The 22,229-nt window shown below is 38.5% G+C and overlaps 2 protein-coding genes across 4 annotated transcripts in view; both read left to right on the forward strand.

Annotated features, from left to right (window-relative positions):
• The window catches only part of aldh1a3 (aldehyde dehydrogenase 1 family member A3), a 28,992-nt gene extending 12,310 nt beyond the window's left edge, over nt 1–16,682 (forward strand). The window contains exons 4-13 of one of the 3 annotated variants that reach the window (XM_015378349.1): nt 404–533; nt 3,325–3,386; nt 8,518–8,646; nt 10,129–10,242; nt 11,431–11,533; nt 11,815–11,999; nt 14,948–15,112; nt 15,945–16,102; nt 16,411–16,485; nt 16,563–16,682. In XM_015378349.1, the coding sequence (XP_015233835.1) occupies nt 404–533; nt 3,325–3,386; nt 8,518–8,646; nt 10,129–10,242; nt 11,431–11,533; nt 11,815–11,999; nt 14,948–15,112; nt 15,945–16,102; nt 16,411–16,485; nt 16,563–16,632 (1,191 nt within the window). In that variant the 3' untranslated portion in view covers nt 16,633–16,682. The remainder of the gene's footprint in view (nt 1–403; nt 534–3,324; nt 3,387–8,517; nt 8,647–10,128; nt 10,243–11,430; nt 11,534–11,814; nt 12,000–14,947; nt 15,113–15,944; nt 16,103–16,410; nt 16,486–16,562) is intronic. The other 2 variants (XM_015378351.1, XM_015378350.1) reach the window with 2 other exon arrangements.
• Nucleotides 16,683–21,301: 4,619 nt separating this feature from the next.
• lrrk1 (leucine-rich repeat kinase 1) overlaps nt 21,302–22,229 on the forward strand; it is a 90,252-nt gene continuing 89,324 nt past the window's right edge. Inside the window, exon 1 of the mRNA XM_015378367.1 lies at nt 21,302–21,532. The gene's annotated coding sequence lies outside the window, so the exon portion shown is untranslated. The remainder of the gene's footprint in view (nt 21,533–22,229) is intronic.

The raw sequence follows: 22,229 nt of genomic DNA on the forward strand, positions 1-22,229 counted from the left end.
AATTATAAATATGAATATCGCATTAAAAACTAACTTGACAAAATAGAGGTAACATTTATATCCATTTATCAATTACATTATTCAAATATTAAATATACCAATAAAATGAATGGAATCATATTAAAATTTTGAAATAAATTAGTGTCATTTAAATTTGTTTTATTGTATTTTAAAGATAAGGTATATTGGAGGATGTTCCTTTTCCGGTTGGATCATCAAAATAAGTGGTCCACCTAATTGGCAATCATTCTGGTGATGAAAATCCTCCATTATACCTTTAATTTATAAATGAATGTAACTACATGTATTTTTAGGGGTCATTATTTTTGGGATCAGTTGGAAAGTTTGTAAAATCTACAGAAAAAGTAAAAGGACTGATTGCAGCCTCCTGTTGATTCTTTAGACCTTGGAGAGCCTGGACACGGGGAAACCGTTCCTCCAGGCTTTCTTCATTGACCTGGAAGGCAGCATTGAAACTCTGCGTTACTACGCAGGCTGGGCCGACAAGATTCATGGCAGGACGGTTCCTGTGGGTGAGTGTGTGTGGAATCAAACCATCAGTTATGCAACATTTCCCTTTTTCGTTTCCTGAGGACATGGTCATCTCCTTGTGAACTAAATCACCCATAATGGGATGATTTAGAATCATTATTTTTATTAAATTTACTAAACTTAAATAACGATGACAAGAATCTGAATGTGTCCAAGATGCACACACAAAAAAAATCCCCATCAAAGGGCGGCAGCGAAAAGAGTGGCTTTACTCTTATTGTAAGGTTGTGGGTTTAATTCCGCTTTCCATATTTTCAAACTGTAACTACCTCAGAAACTTGGACCCAATATTCAGACAGACAGTTTAGGATGGTTTTCAACAAGGTTAGCACACATAACCCATGTATGGAGGCCCTAATCCTCGACACGGGCGACCCAGGCTTGAATCCCACCTGTGGTACTTTGCTGCATGCATCTCCCCATCTCATACCCCCTTTCCTGGCAGCCTACTGTCCATAAAACGAGCCACTAGTGTCGTAAAAGCTCACAAAATAAATAAATATATGAGTTACAGAACACATGCTCGTTAAAGTCTAGGGAAGTCATATTTAAATGTCAAATCATTCTGTCGTGTATATAACACATGTATAAATTTCTTTGTCAGACTTATTGTTACAAAATTTTGAACATTTCTATTTAAAAAAAATAAAATATTCCAGTTAGTTATACTTCAGCCTGAACATCTAAATTCGGCCAATCATATATCAACGGTCATCTGTCAATCAAATTTTTTGGTTGTTGCATCTTGATTCATATGTTGCAGCTAATATACGCAACGGTTGAAATAAGAATAATTTCTTCTCTCGTTGAGTTCCGTCCCAGTGTTCACGGGGATAGACATTTGTGTCTTCGGCAGGCGTAGAGCTAACAGAACTGGCAGCGCTGTGAGGCAAGGGCTCAAACATGTACGGCTGTAAGCCTTCTACACCAAACCAAGCTTCTGCCGCCCTGGCGTCCTCTTCCACATCTTCACCCCCCCTTTCCTCCTCTAAATAAACAATGTGTGACAGAGGAGACTCATCCACGTCCTCCGACACAAAACTCTCCTCCTCTTGCATGTTTCCTCTGTCCATAGCGTTCCTTGACAGTGTCATTTCTAAGTCACCAATGTAGTGCTACTTGGTCCCAATGGAATTTCCCATTGGGAACCTACTAGCACTAAGTTGCTAACTGGTTAGCAAGATGCTTCAGAGAAACCGACCACAACCAAATAGTGAACCCTCTGCCACAACAACCCCGCCCCTTTGATAAACGACCAATCACATTCACTTTATTCACTCGTGTAAAGTCGGGCACCACTTGGGAGAATTTGGAAATGCAACGGTTGGAACAGTCGCTTACCTACGACTTTAAAAACTGTTATGTGGATAATAGGCAATGGTGGAAAGTAACAAGTACATTTACTTGGTCACGGTACTTTTTTTGAGTATGTTTACTTGATTTTTTTTGCAGGGGTACTTATAACTTTCACTTCACTCAATTTCTTGGGAGCTCCTAATTACTTGTTCCTTTTGTCTCAGTTTCTTTCTTGAAATGCAATTATAAAATGTAAGATAGCGGCCTTTAGGACTGAATTAGGAACCACCGTTTTAGAGATTTAATAAAATTCCACAAATGTAGGAAACGTTTGAAGAGAATCAAGACACTCCTGTTTTCTTTTTGAATAAGAAATAATAATCATAGTAGCTGTCTTAGTTTTTGTAGCCTTTTCATGCTGAAGTTCTGTACAGGTGATGTAGAATTTGTAGCAGACAGATCTACGCATCAATATATCAGGTGGTTTCTGAAAATTACAAGGTTCTTAAAAATTGCTCTGAAAGTTACACAGAAATTTACTGATATTAGAAAATGTAATTTGGATTTTTTTTAATACTCAAGTACTTTTAAATATTTCAGTATTTTCAAAAGTAAGTAGTTCCGTACTTTAGCTTGAGTGGATGTTTAAAAGAGCAACTTTTACTTGTAGTTGAGTAAGATTTGACCACAAGTATCAATACTTATACTCAAACAATACTGTTAAGGACTTTGTCTACCACTGATTATAGCTAAATTTCATCAGCAGATCAAAGGAAACTGTTCTCAAAGCAAATCTGTCCAGAAAGCCAAGCATGAAGTCAAGGTCTGCTGGTTTAAAATCTATAGATCACAACTTACTGATTTAAGAGGCACCGACTTGAGCTGTGTCACGGTGGGGGAGGTTTGACAGGACCCAAATGCAGACACTGAAGCTGAGAGCTGAGGTGGTTTCTTGCTAGATTTAATTAACTAAAAGGGAAACAGAATCCCAAAAATCTCAAAAAAATAAATCCACAAAATAAAAAAAAAATACTGGAAGCCAAGAATACTCACAACAAGGGGGCAAAGAAATTACAAAAAACCCAGCAAAGAGTGACTGAACAGGAGGAGAATATATGGGAGAGAGAAATAAAGACCAGGCTAATCAGCAGATTGGGAGCAGGTGTAAACAGAGGAGACTAGAAGGGGGGTAGGGGAAAAGGAGACTGACACAAGGGGGCAGCAGAGGGCAAACAAGAAATACCTAAGACTACCTCAAACACAACCAAAAATAACTAGAATAAAGCAAAATGGAAATAAGACCAATGAAAACTCAGATAAAACTTGAATAGAACCAGAACCATGACACAGTGTGACGTTCTGTATGATTTAGTATAAACTCTAAAAAGGATAATAAAGGATAAGAAATAACATTAATAAACAGACAAATGTAGAGCTTTTCCAGAAGGCTTAGATAACTTTTTCTTTTCTCAACAGATAAAACCTTCATGTCCATAACCAAACATGAACCTGTTGGCGTCTGTGGAGCCATAATTCCAGTAAGTCCTATTTATTTTTTAGGTAGAGGACAGTGGAAACATGTAGGTGCATTCACAGAGAGCTCCATGTCAGCAAGCGTTGGGTACAACAGATCAGTTTTTTATTTCCAAATGAATCCTGTTTGTGATGCTGATGTTACAGTCTAAAAGATGCAGGGTTTTATTTGTTTACCCAAACGCTGGGTTTGAAAATTCTTTACATTTGGGTTATGCTTTTCTGCATTTTTTTGCCCTGGGTAAATGTATGTATTTTGTCAAATTGTAGCCAAGCATGCCCCACCTCATCCAATTTAACAATAACACATTATTTCCTCTTTATGTAGTCTGTGTGAAACATGCTAATACCTTCTTAAGTTTTGGGTTTCAGAGCACAGAGCTTAAGCTGTTCTCTACATTTCTGGTTCTGCTGTTGTTTTTCTAAAGGCTGTAGTTCCAATTCATCGAGCATCATTTGTTGCATAATGACTTCTAGAAGGCTGGAGATTTTCTGGATTCTCCTCAGCAGTCCAGAACTCCTTTCCTACCCTGGATAGAGTTTTACTTTGACCCCATGAAAGGTGAAGGAAAGGAGCTAGCAAAATACAGTAGTAGCCATTCAAACGCTCCCCACTTTCCTTGATGTGGAAAGCTGTGCTGCTGCAACCAACACCTTTGTTTAAAAATGTTGGAGATCAGCCTGTTTTTCAGTGTAGTCCTGTTTCTCTGACTGTGACTGGCTGGATGTGCTCTCTTCATGCTCTGACATGGGAGCTGGCTCGGAGCTCGTCTGCCTAGCTGTGTTGCCTTTTGTATCTTTGCTTCTGTCTCCTTGAACCCCAGTCGACCTCGGCAGATGGCCGCTCACACTGAGCCTGGTTCTGCTGGAGGTTTCTTCCTGTTAAAGGGGGGTTTTTCCTCTCCACTGTCACTACTAGCATGCTTAGTGTGAGGGATTGCCTTCAAGTCAATGAGTCGATGCAATCATCTAGTTTTCCTTAGATAGAAAACTTTGAATCAATTTGACTGTATGATCTGGTGAACTGTAAAGTGCCTTGATATGGCATGTGTTGGGAATTGGAGCTATAGAAATAAACTGAAACGACTAAAGGCTGTATCTCATCAGAAGAAATGCAGCAGGTGTCATAAAGTCTTTGAAAATTTGCCGTTTGCCATTGCAACTGAAGAAAACGTTTAGTTAATGAAGGTTTTAAAAGAATTTAATGAAGAAATAACACTTTGACAGTTGATTAAAAAATAGATATTGAGAGTAACTCAGCTCTTTTAGCAGATTTGAATTGTTGATATAGAAATAAACTGAATTGAATTGATGAGTCCTTGGCTGGTCCCCTACAATTCCTTTTTAAACATCAATCTTTGTACTAAAATATTATTTCTGCCACAATATGTGGAGATTAAGACCTAAAGAGATCTTAATGTCCCGGTCAGACCTTGTAATTCAGTGAAAGGGTGCAGTCAGAGTAAATAAAATGCATGCCCAGGAGAAGGAGGGGGCCATTCCAGTGGCTGGAAGTTGCTGAGAGTTGCAGGGAAGTTGGCTGCTATTCGGCTGGCGTTTGACTGGGAAGGCCCTTTGAATGGCTGCTACTGTAAGCTAGCAAAAGAAGCTATGAACATTGCTACAGTTTTGCAGTTCAGTATCAGCCTCAGATCCTGACACCTTGTTCCTTATACTGTTCCACCTTCTTACATATGACTGAATGTATGGACTAATTAGTGTTGATCATATGTACCTGAATAAATCTGGTTGTGAAAGTAACTTAAAAAATGTCATCGTTAAACAGAAAGGCGCTGCTGATTCAGGAGGTAGGGGGCGCCAATACCAAACTAGCCCCTAAACACTTCCCCTAAGTACTAATCCTCCGTTTGTGCAAAGGCCCCGCCCTATTAAGGTGACGTCTCAAACCACGTAGTGGGTAGGGTGAGTGGACCGTTCAGCCCTTAAATAGAAAGCCTACATGAGTGAAGGCTCACAGGAATTTGGGCAGCAGGTGTAACGGCGAACTAATGGCGGAGGAAATAAATTCTTCCAAATGTTCCACAGTTTGGTGCATCTTCATCACACTGATGGAAAACCACAAGTTAAGAAAAAGAAAAAAAATACATCTTTAATCCCTAAAGGGAAGGTCCTCTTTGTAAAAACCTGCGACACAGAGCTACAGCCACATGCGGCATTACTGTGTTGTCTTAGCAACAACTGCGTTCTTTTTCCGTCGGAGGGAAGAGGCCGTCCCATTCTTGCTTATACTCCCCCACCTTATATAAAGGCACCCTCTACAGCAGGGGTGGGCAATTAATTTTTAAAAGGGGCCACACAAGAAAACTGACTTGTGTTGGAGGGCCGAACCAACAATAACATGAGCTTAATTCTGCTCAGTATTAATTTTTCCTATTGTAAAAAACATAGAATTTAATAGAATTTAATGGAAGAAACAATAATTGTATCAGTGTTTCATTTTATTTTTAACACGTTAATTTTCCCAAATACAGTATATTAAAGATAAGCAACTGTCAACTTCATGCAAAAAGCAATAAATGCTTTTGATGTTTTACAGTTCATTTTACATGCTCAGTGGGAAAAATCCAGCCTGCTCTGGGCTTGAACAAGTGCATTGAAATCTGGCTGAATGTCTGAGGTGGATAAGCGCAGGACAGCTGAGAGGTGGTCATCAGTGATAGAGGATCTGTATCTGGACTTGTTGAACTTCATCACTGAGAATGTCTGTTCACAGTAGATCCAAAGTGGACGAGGATCTTCTGAGCATGCCTCCTCATGTGTGGAAAGTTCTCCTCTTTGAGGGAAGAGTAGAAGTCAAGCAGTGAGACTGACTTAAAGTGCTCTGCCAGAAGTGTGTCAGACTGCAGGTCAATCAGTTCCATCTGAACATGGGTGCATTCTCCACACTGCAGGTGAATGGAGAAGTAACCATGTGCATTTCATTCTCAACTGTTTTAAAGTCCTGAAATCGCCTTGAAAACTCACCATGCAATGCTTCTAACATGGATGAGTACTTTTCGAAGTGATCAGCTGATTTTGTGACGTCCTTCAGTGTTGGCAAGTGGGTGAGAATGTTGTCCTTAACTTGGCTTGAGAGAAGCTGCAATTTCCTCATGAAAGCCTTTACTGAACTGTACATTTCATGTACAAAAAGGCCTCTGCACTGCAGTTTGACATTTAGTTCATTCATTAGTGCTGTCACATCCACAGCAAAACCAAGGTCTGCAAACCAGTCTGGATCTGAAAGCTTTGGAATGTATTTTCCTTTCTTCACACAGAACTCGTGTATCTCTTTTCTCAGGTCCCAGAAACCTTTCAGTACTTTGCCCAGGCTGAGCCACCTGACAGCTGTGTGGTAGCCTATGTCACAATGTTCAATCTCTCTTTCCTCCAAGAGTGAAACAAACTGTCTGTGATTCAATGCTCTTGCCCTGCTGAAGTTAACCGTTTTATTTACAACATCAACAACATGGTTCATTTTTAACACTGACTTACACAACACTTTTTGATGTATTATACAATGCAAAAATGTCAATTTCTGCTCAAGGTTAATTTCTGTCACTTTATTCTGCATTCTCTTCAAAAGTCCAACATTTTTCCGAGTCAGATTTGCAGAACCATCTGTTGTCACACATGCCAGCTTGTCCCATTTTAGTTCCAACTTGTCCAAACACGCTCCGTGAATAAATCACTCCCGGTTGTTGTCCCTTTCATTGACTGCATGGCTGCCTGCTCCTCCGTGATTTTAAAGTCCGCAGATATCCCACGTATGAAAATAAGTAGCTGGGCATTGTCACTTACATCGCAGCTTTCATCCAAAGCAAGGGAAAATTTGTCGAAGCTGACCGCTCTGTTCTTAAGCTGAAGTTCCAGATTCCCCGCAATGTCCTCCACCCTCCTCGTTACAGTCCGTCGTGAGAGAGGCACGTTCTCCGGGGATATTAAGGCAGCAGAGTCCAACAAACATTCCTTAATAAACTCCCCGTCAGAAAACGGCTTACTTTTTCTAGCGATTTTGTGGGATATGACATAACTTGTCTTGACAGCTGCATCTCTGGATGTGCAAAGTTTTGTAAAAAGTCCTTGTTGGTTTTGCAGCTTAGCTAGCAAGGCATCCGACTCCTTTGCACGCTCTTGGTCAGACAAGTTCTTGTATTTCTCCTCATGTTTGGTCACGTAGTGGCGGTTCAAATTGTAATCCTTAAGCGCGGCGACCTGTACACCACAAACTAAGCAGACGGCTTTACCTTTGACTTCTGTAAATAAATATTTAGCAATCCATGTCTTGTTGAAAACGTGGCATTCTGTGTCGATTTTCCTCTTTTTGCCGTGGGCTGACATGTTGAGGGCGAGCTTACCAGCATCACTTTTTTTTCTTATGAGCATCACCTGTCGCTGTTCGCTTACGCATGTGCGTCACTATGTAAACATAAACAAAAAAAAAGCAATGGCAGTCTTTTCAAAATAAAAGTAATACTGCCGTATCTCATGCTCAGATTAAATAGGCCTATTTTTTGATTTATGTTTTAATTTACTTGACTTCATGTGGGCCAGACAGGGACAGCCAACGGGCCGGATGTGGCCCGCGGGCCGTAAAATGCCCAGGTCTGCTCTACAGCTATGGGTGTGACCTTATTGTGTGTGTCACTCAGTAGTTAGCGGATAGTGCTTAGTGGGCGGTCTTTAACTCAGGCTTTCCCAAACTCGGTCCTCGAGGGCCGCTGTCCTGCAGGTTTTAGAGGTTTCCCTCCTTTAGCAAAGCTGATTATAATGATTGCAGTTGAGCAAAAGCCTGTTAATCAGCTTTCAATTAAAATCAGCTGTGCTGGAGCAAGGAAACCTCTAAAACCTGCAAGACAGCGGCCCTCGAGGACCGAGTTTGGGGATGCCTGCTTTAACTGGTGGGTTGCTGGTTTGAGCACATAAGCAGCCTTGCTTCATTCAACCAGGGCAGCTGTGGCAATAATGCTCTCACCACCATCAGTGTGAGTAAATTAGTGAATGTAGTGTGAAGTGCTTTTGGATCTGATAAAGATTAGAGAACATTTACCTTTTTTATACCAGTAGGGTTTTAAACACATATTTACTGAGAGGAACTTTGTCTTGACCACATATTTTTCTTCATGTCTCCTCCAGTGGAACTTCCCCCTGTTGATGCTCATGTGGAAGATTGCTCCAGCGTTGAGTTGTGGAAACACCGTGGTCGTTAAACCTGCAGAGCAGACCCCCCTTACAGCTCTACACATCGGGTCACTGATCAAAGAGGTCTGAAACGTCTTCAACCCAAACAGCTACGGTTTAACAGACAATTTAACTTCATATTTAGTATTCAGAGAGTTTAAGAAAAAGGAGAAAGATTATGGAGCCAAATTGGTGCCATAAAGTTTGCATATGAAATTGAAACTTTAAACAGAAAAAAACATCTTTTCAAATGAAGAGATTATTTGGAAACAGAAAAAAATGTGAAAACTTCTCAGATTTAACAGAAGATGTTTATTTAAAACAAAATAACAAAAATATTTAATATAGATGATGCTTTGAAGACATTTGTAGTTCCTACTGTTCCTGAATGCAACAGCTGGAAATATGTTCATCCAGGCACCTAAGCTATAAGTCATCTACCTGCCGCCGTCACGCTAGAAAGCCAGCAGTTTCAAACTGAAAAAAAGCTGATCTGACGCTGAAAGAAATACTTAAGACTGAAAAGAAGCTTCAAGTCTGAAAACTTTTGGCAAGTGAAAAATATGAAAAATATATTTCAGTTTCCAGTAACTTTATTTCGATTTTACTGTTTTATTTTCTCTTTCTCAGGTTCCAAAATACTTTTTAGTTCTAAATCCTTTGTTGACAAGTTTTAAATTATTTCCTATTACTTTCTTTTTTTTTTTATTAAATATTTTTTCAAAAAACTTTATGGCCTCATTTTACCTCCATGGACTTCGTCTCAAAACAGAGAAGCTCAGTAAGTGAAATATTACCATTAAGAGCTTTAGAAATGTAACAATAAGAATTGAAAATATTTTATAATAATTTTAACTAAAAAAAGAACATTTTCTAAACTAAACTCAAAGATGTTTTCTGGTTGAAAAAAACCCCCAAAAAATTGAAACTGAAAAAAAAAATGTTTGAAACTTATTTTCAGATAATTTTTTTTTACCGACGATTGACATCTTAGCTGCCTGGACATTGTATTTTCAGCTGGTTTATGCAGAACCATGAGAGGAAGATGTATCATCATTAATATTCTATATTTATGGGATTTTTATGTAGTTTCTTAATCAAAATTCTTCTATATAATCTGAGAAGTTTTAAACAATTCTTGATTTCAAGTCTTATTTTTTTCAGTTTCAGAAATACTTTTCAATTTTAGATATTTTTTCCTCAGCATCCAAATAATCTTTCAATTTCAAATTATTTGTTTTATGTTTACATAAAACAAATAATCGTTTAATGTTTACATTTTTTTCAGTGGCTTTTTTTTTTCTGGATCGTCCTTCAAAAAAAAAAAGAAATCCTTTAAAATTCTATTAATCCAACATGCTGTTTAAAATGAGGCAGATCTGCTGTAAAGTGTCAAAAGTCGGAACGTCAGCCATAAGTAGAAAGGTTTTCTTCATGTTGTGTTTTCCCCCCTGACTTAATGTTTCGGGTCTGATCAGCATAAATAGCTCCTGGTGGTGTTTAATGTTTGGTCGGGTAGACTCTGATCTCCTGCTTCAATCTGCTCTCTGGATCTCCTTTTCTCAGGCAGAGTTCCCTCCTGGAGTTGTTAACATCGTTCCAGGGTTTGGATCCACAGCCGGGGCAGCCATTGCCATCCATGGTGGAATCGATAAAGTGGCCTTCACTGGCTCCACGGAGGTGCGTGAATTCATGAGGAAAAGGTTCTGCTAAATAATTTTTTAGCAATTATTGAAGCCTGATATATGGTAAAATAAGTGGTTTTATATTTAAGAGCCATTTGAGAGGTCAGTGTCAGGGTTCTGCTCTCTGCTTGGTTTTGTTTTTTTTTACGTTTCTTTGTGTTCTGTGCCTTTGTAGTTTATTTCTACCAGTGTTTAGTTCTTTAGCTACCCTCTGTTGCACCCTTGCCCTTGTTTTCCTTTCCCCTTGACTTCCTCCTAGTTGGTCTTGCCCACACCTGCTTCCAATCTGTTGTTTAGCCTGTCTTGGTTCAGTCTCTCATATTTACTCCACCTCTGCAGTCACTCAGTGCTGCTTTGTTGTTTTGTTGTTCCCTCATCTTTGGCAAAAATAGAATAATTTATAATTTTTTTGTGACCGAAAATACCGTACTTCTAAAGCAGAAAAGTATTTTTGACTCAGAAAAAACAAGATTTTTTTCAAAATAAAAAAGTTCTCAGAATCTAAAAAAGTATGTTATTCTTTTTAACATTATTCGGATAAATATAGAATATCCACGATGCTTTGACGATATTTATAGTTCCATTGGTTTATGAAAGCAGAACATTTTGTCAAGGCACCTAAGCCCTGCTATTTAGGCCCCGCCCCCACACCCAGGGGCAAGAACTTTGAAACTCAAAAAATAAAAATACCTATCTGAATAGAAGGGTTTAAACCTTTTCCGAGTGTGATTCTTTTTGCATTTTATTTTTGATCAATATAAATATATATGTTTTTTTGTTTCAACTATATTTTTGGTTTTGAACGTTTTCAGTCTCCAAAATAATTGTCAGTAAAATTTTTTTTTTTTTTTTCAGTTTCAAAAAAATTATTTTTAATTTAATTTTTTTTTTTCATTAAAAAAATATATTTTAGGAGCAAACTTTATGTCCCCAATGTAGTTCCACATATCTCCCTATAGGACAATGAAAACACCTTATTTTTTATACATTTCTTGAACCAGATTTTATCCAACTTTAGTTTAAATCCCCATAAAGTAATTAGAAACATAAATGGTATGATTTTTTGATAGGTAATTTATAGCTTTTATTTTTAATATTCATTACGAATATGCTAACCAGCACATATTTCATTTTTATGTCTTTATTATTGCAACAAACTGTAAGGGGAGTTTATTGCTTTCAGGTCGGACAGCTGATCAAAGAGGCTGCAGCTAAAAGTAACTTGAAGAGGGTAACTTTGGAGCTGGGAGGAAAGAATCCCTGCATTGTGTTTGATGACTGTGACTGTAAGTAAAAATTATCATAGTTTTTGTCCGGTTAGCAGACAGGCTATAGGGTGCATGTAGGGTGTTTATGTATGTTTGCTGAACTTGCAGGGGCAAAGATAACTCGAGACCTTTATCAATGTTCAAAGACTTTTAATGAATATTATGGTACCGGTATTTAAAAGCGTTTCTCTAAAATATAATATCTTTGATCAATATTGAGTACTATAGGTAACCATATTCTTGCAGATCAAGAAGATCACTGAGTGACTGACCCGTAGCACTTGTCTGTGTATCCGCAGTGCAGCTGGCTGTGGAGGAGATTCAGAAAGGAGCTTTTTACAACCAAGGCCAGTGCTGCACAGCTGCTTCACGGGTCTTTGTGCAGGAAAGCATTTATGAAGAGTTTGTGCGTCTTAGCGTAGAAAAGGCCAAGAAGATCGTCATAGGAGACCCTCTGGACCCACGGACAACACACGGGCCTCAGGTATGAAAGCTGAACTTGTTACTTATACAGCTTTCTAGATTAGTGACCTGAAATTTAAAGAAAAAAATAAAATTAAAACCAGAACAAAACATATTTACTGACAGATAAGTTCGCTCTGGAGTTTTGGTTAGAACACTGCTATAAAGCCAGGATCCCATAAGGCAGAGTCAGGAGAGGCAGACAGGGCTGAACTGGGTCTGAAAAAGGGCCTGGGCACTTTTAATCGTGGCGGCCCTCCATGATTCGTTGGACGTATGGGTAGCATTCCAGAGAATATGAGGGCATCTTTAGTGGTTTCAAAAATAATAAAAAAGAAATTCATAAATCATAAAAAGAATTGTTATGTATAAAGGCTACATGAATATTAACTAACTGATCGTATCATCAGATCTGTTATTTGAAAATAAACATTTACTCGAAAAAACACAATAATTGTAGGGAAAATGTCGTATAATGAAGACCAAAATCGAAAATGTACAGAATAACTTAATGCAGAAAGAAAACATTTTGTGTATCATCCTTGCGTGGATCTAACTTTATCTTTGAATTTTATATTTAGGTTACCCTTTTATGAATTGATCAGTTATTTAAGAAATATTATTAGAGCAGGTACTTAATGATAAATACGTTTTTTATTAGAGGATAATGGCCTGCTTTTATCATGTTTTTATCTGTACTTGCTTTTATTCTTCTATTTTCCTTCTATTTATCGTTTAATTCATCTAAAGCACTTTGAATTTTCTTTATACTGAATGGGGTACGGAAATAAACTTGCCTTGCTTTGGGTCGACCCAAACATGATGCCCTATGGAAACATGCCCAATGGTCAGTGCAGCCCTGCATACAGGTGGAATGTAGGTTTGGGAGATGAAAATGTGGTTTCTAAAAACACAGAACAGAAATAAACAACTTTACTTTACTTTAATAGGATCACATGCATTTATACTGATGAGACAGGCAGTACATGACTCCCAAACATTTAAACATGTTAAAAACGACCGGCCTGACTCAGGTGTGTGGAGTTAGGAAGCTGAGGCAAAGGCATTTCTTGCAAGAAAAAAGGTTCAAATTTATCTAACATCCTCAGACGGAGAAATATAGTTCTGACTGGGCAAAGTTCAGTACATACATTTATACCTTACACTCACCCGAGGGGAACCAACCCACCCCCTTCTTAAAGAACTTTCTCACACTTGAACATTTGGAGGAAAAAAAACTTCAGTTCATCAAGGCCGTTCCCTGTTAGGTTAATATATATTTTACTGGCCAGATGGATCTCATTTAAATAACAGTCCTCTCCTTCATGCCATGAAGGAGGCTGTGTAACTCATTATTATCTCTCATGACCTTCGGTTGGAGCCTGTGAGGCTAAGAACAGACATTTCTCTACATTTTTTTTACTCCACACAACTTTACATGGGTAGTTGTATTATAGGTTTGGCATCTACTGAGAAGGACATCTCCAGCTGTCAAAGGTTCAGAGGTGTAAAGAGTACTAAAAAATTGTAATTGAGTAAAAGTATCTTTACTTTGCCTAAATTATACTCAGAGTAAAAGTAAAATTACCCATCTCAAAATTTACTCAAGTAAAAGTACGAAATTACTCCATTTAAAATGTAATTTGAGTAAAAGTGACTTGTTACTTTGAGTTATTTAATGCAAAAAAAGGATGAGTCATGAATCGAATTGAGCACAAGGTGTTTTAATCAATTTTAAGGCGTATTTCAGTGGACATCCATACTGGCAAAAGATCAGCTGGGCTAAAGAACATACTTCCTCACAGCACAAGGACAGTCACAACCTGTACTATAAAGTGCAAACAATTTCAATCCTACTGTCCAACAGACAACACCATGATAACTAACTTACCGCCACATTTTTTCGTAAATTGGATGTTGATGTTTTAAAGCCGAAAGCTCCATTTTGCTGGGCAGGCACATGTTGCACTGCATTATCACATTGTTCCCTTTTGTGCATTTGAAAACAAATAATCCGTCCAAATATGGCCAAGGGTTTTACAGTAAATGTAATTCATTACTTTCCACCCCTGCAAAGGTTTTATGGTCTAAAGCTTATAAAGTTACCTACTCTATAGGTGTAATATAACGTAGCATCATTTTAATGAAAGCAGCCATCACACGGACACCTGAATTTTTCATTCTAAAACGTGTGTTGGTGTTAAACCTCAGTAAAAACCTACAAGAAAATCTGCAATGTTAAAGGGGCTTGTTTTTTTTCTGTGGTCTCTATGTTCAAACCAGAAAAGCTGGAAGGTGTTTCTGCTGGTGTAACTTTTACCTGTTGTGTCAGAGAGCGGAAAACAACAGTAAACTAGGGTGACTAGATGTGGCTGACTGGAACCGGACCAGGCATTCGAACCGAGCCATCAGGTCCTGGGTTGGTCCAGAGCCAGCTGGGGACAGAGCGACTGAACCCCACCCACTGACGGTATGCCTCCCCCCGCCTGCCTTACCGTGCATACTGTCACCGGGTCAGGTTCTGTCGCACCATCCCCCGCTGGCTCCCTCCCCACGTCCACTGGAATTCCCGGACCAGCCCCGGACCTCATGGCTCGGTTCTGCTGCTCTGTAGTCGACCAAAAACCTGGACGATTTTGAAATTCCCCCTGAACATTTTTTTAAGTATGAAAAGTATTACATGTCCGGGAAAAAGAGGACGTCTGGTCACCCTATGGTAAACAAACCATAACCAGCTGCTAATGTTGCTAACGCTACATCCACATGAACGCCTAAACACACAAGTCTAATTGCATAAATCCATGTGTACCCTCACAAGAGAAAAAGAGCTTAGAGAGGGGTCACAATGAGCTCTGTTTAGTTATCTTTTTTGTCAATTTAAAGACCGTTTCAAAAGGATTGTATACTGTATGTAACATACCAGGTCATCAGGCCTGTAACATTTTTTTGTACCTTTTCTATTATTATCAGATTGACCAACGACAGTTTGACAAAATTATGGACCTGATAGAGAGTGGGAAAAAAGAAGGAGCTAAGCTGGAATACGGAGGAGGCGCTGTGGGTGAAAAAGGCCTCTTCATTCAACCCACCATCTTCTCGGAGGTCAAAGACAGCATGAGGATCGCCAAGGAAGAGGTTACAGCCTTTACTCTGCACTGGCCCTATTTTTCAGTGTTTAGTCCTGTTTCTCTCCTAGATATGGAACTCTATTTGCTCTTTCATCCCTTTTGACTGCAGTGCTACTCCACTGACTTAGAGCTCATCTGTGTCTTTTAGGATCTTTGGCTTCTCTAAATTCTCCTTAGGTGTGAGTGTGTGTGTGAATGGTTGTTTGTCCATTTTGTCTCTGCGTTGCCCTACGATGGACTGGCGATCTGTCCAGGGTGTACTCCGCCTCTCGCCCATAGACAGCTGGAGATAGGCACCAGCACCCCTCACAACCCCCAGCTGGGATAAGCCAGACAAAAAATGGATAAATATCTGTTTCTTTCCTAGACAGAGCCACCAGTGAAAATGGTTTAGTTTACCTTTTCTAACATAGAAAATATTTATACAGAAGTTATATGTTTTTTTTAGTGTGTCTGCTTCTGTCTGTCCCAGTCAGCTGCAGCAGTAGGCTGCTCCCACTGAGCCTGGTTCTGCTTCTGCTGCAGGTTTCTTCCTGTTAAAAGGGAGTTTTCCTCTCCACCGTCCCTTCATGCATGTTCAATTTTAAGGATTGCTGAAGAGCCAATGACTGGATGCAATCAACTTGGTTTCCTTTGATAGAAAACTTTTAACCGATCTGTCTGGTTTACTTGATTAATTTTCTCTTTAAAGTTACTTGAGATCAGATGTGAATTGTTGCTATAAAATAAACTGAACTGAATTGAAAATGAATTTCCATTGTTTTTACAATACTACTAAAGTAGAGGGAAAGATTTGGGCATCATTTAACTGGTTTTCAATCCTATTTTTGTGCTTCCAGATCTTTGGTCCTGTGCTTTCTTTATTCAGCTTTAAGAGCCAACAGGAAGCTGTAGAGAGAGCAAACGACTCCCGTTACGGCCTGGTGTCCGCAGTGTTCACAACCAGCATGGACAGAGCTCTGTCTGTCTCTGGAGCCATGGAGACAGGAACTGTGTGGTGAGCATCTACATTACAGAATGGGTTTTATTTCATTATTGTTGCAACCAAAGTGATTAAGTAAATGGGAATTTGAAAATATGCAACCCAGAAATAAAACTCTGAAAAACTTCTATAAACAAAAGTTTTGAGCATAACTTTTCTCATATTTTATTCTTTCAAATAATGGAACAAAATTTGCTCCATACAAAAAAAAACCTTCAAAAGCTTTTACTGACTGGTTCTGCTGCAGTTTTTAAGAGAAAACATGAAAATATTGACATTAAAAAGAATAACTGTGGCCCTTTTTTCTCGTTATGTCTGTCAAGGATAAACTGCTACAACGCCCTGCATGTTCAGACGCCGTTTGGAGGATACAAGATGTCGGGAAATGGACGAGAGCTGTAAGAAGTATTTGTATTTGGTTGCCTGTCTTTCACTTTGCATCACTGAGCGTGTTTTTCTGTTCTGACCCCTCTAGAGGAGAATATGCGCTGGCAGAATACTCCGAGGTAAAAACCGTGACCTTCAAGATGAATCCAACCATGTGAGACGAACTCAGAGAGTCCGCCTCCACGTCTTCCACCATTCCTTATACTGACTTTAGCATCCAGTCGAAAACCAAATAGAGCAAAAGAAAGGTTGATTTACATTCTTAGTTGTCTGGGTTGTGATTTTTGACAGAATTATTATAATTTCTTCACCTTTTAAATGATAATCTAATACATATCAGAGATTTATTACAGAGCGCTCCGGAGATCTTTCTCTCTTTTAGCATTTCTCACTGCCTTATTTAATAAACATGTTTAATTCCTAACAAACACGTAAAAAAATGTTTTGTTTTAACAAGGATTCAAAACAGAAGATGAAATAACTTTCTGTAAATTAGATTTATAAGAATGAAGTGAATTGAACTGATGGTGACTCCATGTAAATATCAATTTGAAAACCCATGTAGAAAAATAAAATGTCATTAAAAAGTAGAGCATCAAGACCTGAAGTGTGATTGTAGCCTAAGTCTGGGATAAACTCTAACATTGTCTCCAACCCGCATCATTCAGGCCCTGCAGCTAAAGCAGCTTCTTCCTAAAGCTCCACCACCTTCTAATCTAATCACAGATGCTCAGGGCCTTCAGGTTACTTCTCTGCGATATAAGAGGGCCTCCAGAGGAACCTATAAGAAATGATAATTTCCAGGAAAAACTTTGGTCCCTGAAGGGAGATATTGGTACAATGTGTGCTGATATGTGAATCAAAGAACAAACCTTAAAAGATAAGAGAAAGTGTAACAAACATTACCTCTATGTAATGAACCCAGACTTCATGATAAAATAAAACTTGACTACAGTACAAACAGCATTTTGTTATACACTAGCAGCCATTCAAAACGGCCCTTCCCAGTAAAACGTCAGCCGAATGGCAGCCCACTTCCCTGCAAAATCCCCCCCAAAGAATATTTTAGTACAAAGATTGATGTTTAAAAAGGAATTGTAGGGTACCAACCAAGGTCCCATCAAGGAAAGTGGGGACATTCTGAATGCCTACTACTGTATATGCATCAAAATGCAATAAAATCCATTCATGTATTTTGTGATCATTTCTGCAGCATTTTATAATTGCCAAGGCAAGTCTATACAGTACATTACTGTTGCATAAAATTTCAAAGTTCTTTACATGAGGGAAAAAAAGGAGAAATAAAAGTAAATTGCAGGGGCATAGAAGTAACATGAGCAATTCACTGGAAAAAAAACCAAAACTAGATAAATAATTTTTTCTTAAGATAAGTGCATTTGTTCTGGGATTGTGGAGGTAAAAGAGACATCTTGCAAATGGAACAAAACAATTTACACCTAAAATAAGAAAACACAAATGCATTGTCGTCTTTAAAGTGCATATTACCTAATTATCTTATTTTAAGAGTACAAATACTCATTCCATTGGCAAATCTCATTTACCTGCTCAAATAAGGGTAAATACACTTAATTTAAGATATTTTTACTTATTACTAGATCGTTTTTCCAGTGTTAAAGACAGTAAAGATGAAAAATTCAAATGAGTATATTAAAAAGAAAGTCAGTCAAACTTAAAACTTAACTGAAAACATTCTTGCATTTTGCTATGGTTATTGCAAAATATGGATGGTCCTTCTTTTTAAAAAAAATGATCATGTATTATCAATTCTAATAAGTATTCAATAATCAACCAGCAACTCATATAAATGCAATAAATGTGATGTTTTGGACTATTTAAATCTTTTATATTCCTTTTAATAACTGCCAAATTGCTGTAATTTAGTTGCTTATTCTGCTTCATTTCCCAGATAGAAACATCACATAAACAGCCTTTTCAATGCAAGCATGACCAAAACAACCCGTGTTTTAAACAAAAAACAAAAGCTGAATGTTCCACAAAACATACCACCTGTTTAACTCAAACTAAAAAGCATAAAGTAGATTCCCTAGACTTCAATATTCATGTATGCTATGTGTATCTTTAGACTTCTAGACGACCTGCAGAGACACATACTGTAACTTTCACATTTACCCCATTTAAATAAAAAAAACCTCTGAGAGAGCATAAATTCTGTGTTTGTAATGCTAAATGTTAGTATGATGATGTGAATAAATAATCACTGTATATCTGAGGTCAGTTTTTGGTTATTATATATTAACATTTAGACTGTAAAATGAGTTACTGTAGGACAGCTGACTTGAGAGGAGCGTTGCTGCCTCCCTCTGGTTTAATGGGGAACTGCTTGTTTTAAAGAATCAGATCCACATTGTAACAACCAGATCATGCAGGTCAGAGGTCACAGATTAGTGGACCACGGTCTGGATCTGGACCAAGCTGCTGTCTAATCCGGACCCGACCTGATTTAATACATTTATAAATTACCGCATGTTCTCCAACGACAGTGTCTAATTTCACTTGCGCCACTTCTCCTATAATACGGTAAAGCCCTCCAGAGCGTCTGGCACCAGGCTACATGTGATCCAAATTATCCAATGAGCTCCTGTCAGTCTGGGTTGCTGCTGCTGCTACTTTTAGACACAGCAGGCAAACCTGTGGCAAGCCGGGCGATGGGAAAGAAGGAGAAGATGATGAGAAAAAGAGAGCAGAGAAAGTGTGGACTGCTGGAAGAACTGAGCTGAACTGGTGAAAGAAAAGTGAAATGGTGCTCAAAGATGACCCTGAACATTTAGAGGATGTTTGGCTCAACCTGCTGCTGTGAAGCAGGATCCTCCACCATGAACAGAATCAAAAATAAATATGGATCCAGGCTCAAAATGAGCTCCTTGATATGTGCTTTAGAATGGATTTGTCTCCCTTCAAACCCAGGTCTTGTTTCAGACAGAAGCAATGAACCAAAGTGGTAGATCTGGATCTTTTTTTGGGACAATTTGTTGCCAACAACTGTTTTCTTAAGGTCTCCCAAAGGGATGATTGGAATCACTCCTGCATGATCATCAAAGTTCTTTCTGTGTATTTGTGTCTTCTCATTTATTTATTTGTGAAGTATTTGCTGTAATTTGTTAGCCTACACCTTAAAATCGTTTTACTTAAACAGATTTCCTTCATACTTCAATAAAGACATCAAGCATTGCTGCCTTGCCCAGACTTTTTGTACCTCTGTTGCCCAACTTGTGAAATTTTCTCCATCCACCACTACTTGCTTCTGAAATGCCTTAGAAATGTTATTAGTATTGAAGTAGAGGTTAAAACTAAACAATTTTTTTTTTCCAAAGTTAACTGAAGTACCTGAAGCAGAGTGTAGGTCATTCTAAACACCTCTGATTATGAAGCACCAACCAGTAAATGCAGCAGATGATGGTTGAACAGTTTGTGTGGCGTAATGCAGGTAATAGATCTGAACGACCAGTTAAAGCTCTGAAATCATGGCTCTGTTTTCAGTAGCGACCTGCTTCATGGAGGCTTCCTTGCATTTCAACATCAGCAGAAACCTGACAATTTAAAAATGAACTGATGCAGCAGAAAAGGACAGAAAATGACTGTGTTGGTTTTCAGGTCAGAATTAGCCCAGTCATCGGTTAAGTACCAGCACTTGGTGTTATGCTGAGGTTGAAAAAAGATTTTAAAAAGGACTCAAATACAAGAAAAGGCCCATATCCAAAATATAACTCTAAGTCAAAGTTACTTCATTGTGAGTAGAAAAAAAAATAATCTCTCGGGTCAATTTCATAAAGAAAACATAAGATATTTACCGTGAACTGTTAATCAATATTTAACAGTTGCAATAAATAAGTCTAGAAATAAAATCCTGAAAAAAACACAATCTAACTAATTTAAACTAATGGTTTATATGGTAAAATACTTAACCCTTTATAGGGCACTATGTGATAATCAAAATTTCAAGTGTTATTGGAATCCAGGACAAAAAAGTTAAGAAATGTATTTCAATGTAATAACAAGAAACGCAAGCTTGCCTGAATATATTAAAAATAAAAGTTTTTTCTATAATAAATTCATGAAAAACACTCTGAGAGTGAAAAACAATTATTTTTTGGGGGGGAGCAACATAACCTTAGAGGCATTAATGCTGATACTGGCACTGACATTTTTTAGTTATTATGAGGTTCCGTTTGTGACAAAAATTAGCAGATGTAAAATGTCTAGATGCTGTGCTGTTTTTGCAAATGTGTTGTCTACATATGAATAAGTTGCACATGTATTTGTTGCATATGTAGATTCTGCATGTCTATGTTTTGTATGTAGGTGTTGCATATGTCTATGCAACAACAGCACAACATCTAGACATTATACATCATCTGCTTATTTTTGATACAAACGGTGCCTCAGTTTATAAACCTAAATTGTCAACTTTGTGTATTAACTTTTTAACTTTACTTTTTAAATTTTCAATTGTTTTTTTAACCTTTTTTAAACTTAATTTAGTTTTTTGTTTGTTTTTTAGAGAAATTTTCTAAATTTCAGGACAATATTGTCTGATAAAGAGCACATTTATATACATGTTTAAGCCAGAATGATTTGGCATTTCAATATGTCTTCCCTATGACTTTAAAGTTTGAATATGACCGGACTTCTCCTTTAAGAAAGAGATGAATTGTCATAGTCTGTGGACATAGGGGCCCCTTTAGGGCCCGTGTAGCTCCGCCGCTGTCCATAGGTCCAGTCTTTCTCAGAGGCGCTGTGGTTTCTGCTGGACTCTCCCTCTGCAGAGCCTCCAGCCTTACAGTGGGCGGGCTGTTATCTCAGGAATGATAGCGGAACTAGTAGTTGTTGTTGTTGAAGCCCAGCTGCCCCGGGCTGCTGTACGCATGTGTGGCAGCAGCGTGTGTGTCCGGGTTGGGGAGTTTGGATCTGAGATTTAGGAAGTGCGCTGGAAGCTTCCAGCCGGAGCAGCAGACGTCCTGGTTCGGCGGGAACAGATGCAGTCCTGTCGGGATGGAAGCTGGACCCTTCAGCCGTGAGGTGAGCTGTGGGTTCGGGTTTTCAGCCTGGTTGAAGGAGTTAAACGGTGGGAAACATGTAGCGGGTCCAGACTTCCGGAATGATTGGACCAGAACCAACATAGTTCTGTTTCTGAGGAATAACATGGAGCAGAGAGAGAGCTGACATGGAGCAGAGAGAGCGCAGGGAGCTGGAAGGGTTCAGAAATCACACCGACAAAAAGTTATTCACTGGGAACGAGTTCAGCATTTCTGAAAAACTAATAACTGAATTAGAAAGTTACTGTAAAAATAACGATGGAAAACCTCCCATTTAAAGCGTCTCTCAGCTGCTAGTTTTATTATTTGCGTTTTAATCTAATTATTAAGTTATTTATCATAACCACTGTTGTTGGGGCCAATTTTACCAGAAGCGACCCCATTCTCTTAAAACACTGCAGCAGATTTTGCACAAAAAAAAGGATAAAAGTTCAAAAGTTTGGGGTCACCGTTCAAAAGTTTGGGGTCACATTGAAATGTCCTTATTTTTGAAGGAAAAGCACTGTACTTTTCAGAGGACAGCACAAACAGGCTCTAACCAGAGTAGAAAAAGAAGTGGGAGGCCACGTTGCACAACTGAGCAAGAAGATAAGTACATAAGAGTCTCACAGGTCCCCAACTGGCATCTTCATTAAATAGTAACCACAGTAGCCTGTTTGTGCTGTCCTCTGAAGGGAGTA

Source organism: Cyprinodon variegatus, unplaced genomic scaffold (genome assembly GCF_000732505.1).
Source record: "Cyprinodon variegatus isolate N-32 unplaced genomic scaffold, C_variegatus-1.0 Scaffold171, whole genome shotgun sequence".
Classification (NCBI taxonomy): domain Eukaryota; kingdom Metazoa; phylum Chordata; class Actinopteri; order Cyprinodontiformes; family Cyprinodontidae; genus Cyprinodon; species Cyprinodon variegatus.